General features: G+C 68.6%; 1 protein-coding gene across 1 annotated transcript in view; it reads right to left on the reverse strand.

Annotated features, from left to right (window-relative positions):
• Positions 1 to 942, reverse strand: part of PLCH2 (phospholipase C, eta 2) — a 12155-nt gene that overhangs the window by 1750 nt on the left and 9463 nt on the right. Inside the window, 3 exon segments of the mRNA XM_014543758.1 lie at positions 8 to 141; positions 143 to 249; positions 752 to 940. Coding sequence (XP_014399244.1) covers positions 8 to 141; positions 143 to 249; positions 752 to 940 — 430 coding nt within the window.

The following is a 942-nucleotide window of genomic DNA, read 5'->3' on the forward strand; positions in this document are numbered from 1 at the left end:
CCCCAGCATCGAGTCGCGCGGCTTGGGGAGCTGCTGCCCGCTGATGATGCGAAGCACCAGCTGCTTCTTGAGCTGCCCGGGCAGGGGGTCCTCCGAGTTGGGGTTGAAGATGCCTGAGGGGGGGCAGGAGGCTGACCGGCAGGGCAGACATGCACTGGGGCTTGAGCACGTAGCCGCAGTTGCCGTTGGCGCTGAACTTGGCCCGGTTCAGCTGCAGCATCCGCCCCTCCGACTGGTAGTTCAGGGCAACTGCAGGCCAGGACGAGAGCGGGCGGGTCTTTGCCGTGACGTCCCCCAACCCTGCACGGTGCCCCTGAGCCCAAAGGTCGCTGACACAGCGGGGGCCCTGGGGCTCACAGATGCACACAGCCAGGGCCATGCGTCCGTCCAGGCAGACGGCCCCCCAGACCTCAGGCGCCCGAGGACAAGGACCCCATCCCCGCGCCTGGCGGGGGAAGTTGGCAGGAGGCTGCGCAGGTCCAGAGCCACAGAGAAAGGGAAGCAGAGGAGCTCAGAGCACAGGCCGCACCCCTTCTGGCCTCCATGCCCCCCCACCTCTGTTCTCCCCCGGCCTCCGTGCCCGCCTTGGCCTCCATGCCCCCAGACTTCTGTGCTCCCCTGGCCTCCGTGCCCCCCTGACCTCGGCACCCTTGGCCTCCATGCCCCCCCTGACCTCAGCACCCTTGGCCTCCATGTCCCCCTGACCTCAGCACCCTTGGCCTCCGCACGCCGGGCGGCTCTGCACACCCACCCATCTGGCAGCCGGCGTTCCAGAAGGGCTGCGGGTTGTAGTTGCTGGAGTCCACGCGGTAGGAGGAGGGGTAGATGCGGGACAGCTGGCGCTGGTTGAAGCGCAGGTACTGCTCCGGCTTCTGCTGCAGGACCTGCTGCGCCCGCGTCTCGCTGAAGGATGACACCTGCCAGCTGGACGCCACTGCGGGC

Source organism: Myotis brandtii, unplaced genomic scaffold (genome assembly GCF_000412655.1).
Source record: "Myotis brandtii unplaced genomic scaffold, ASM41265v1 scaffold334, whole genome shotgun sequence".
Taxonomy (NCBI): domain Eukaryota; kingdom Metazoa; phylum Chordata; class Mammalia; order Chiroptera; family Vespertilionidae; genus Myotis; species Myotis brandtii.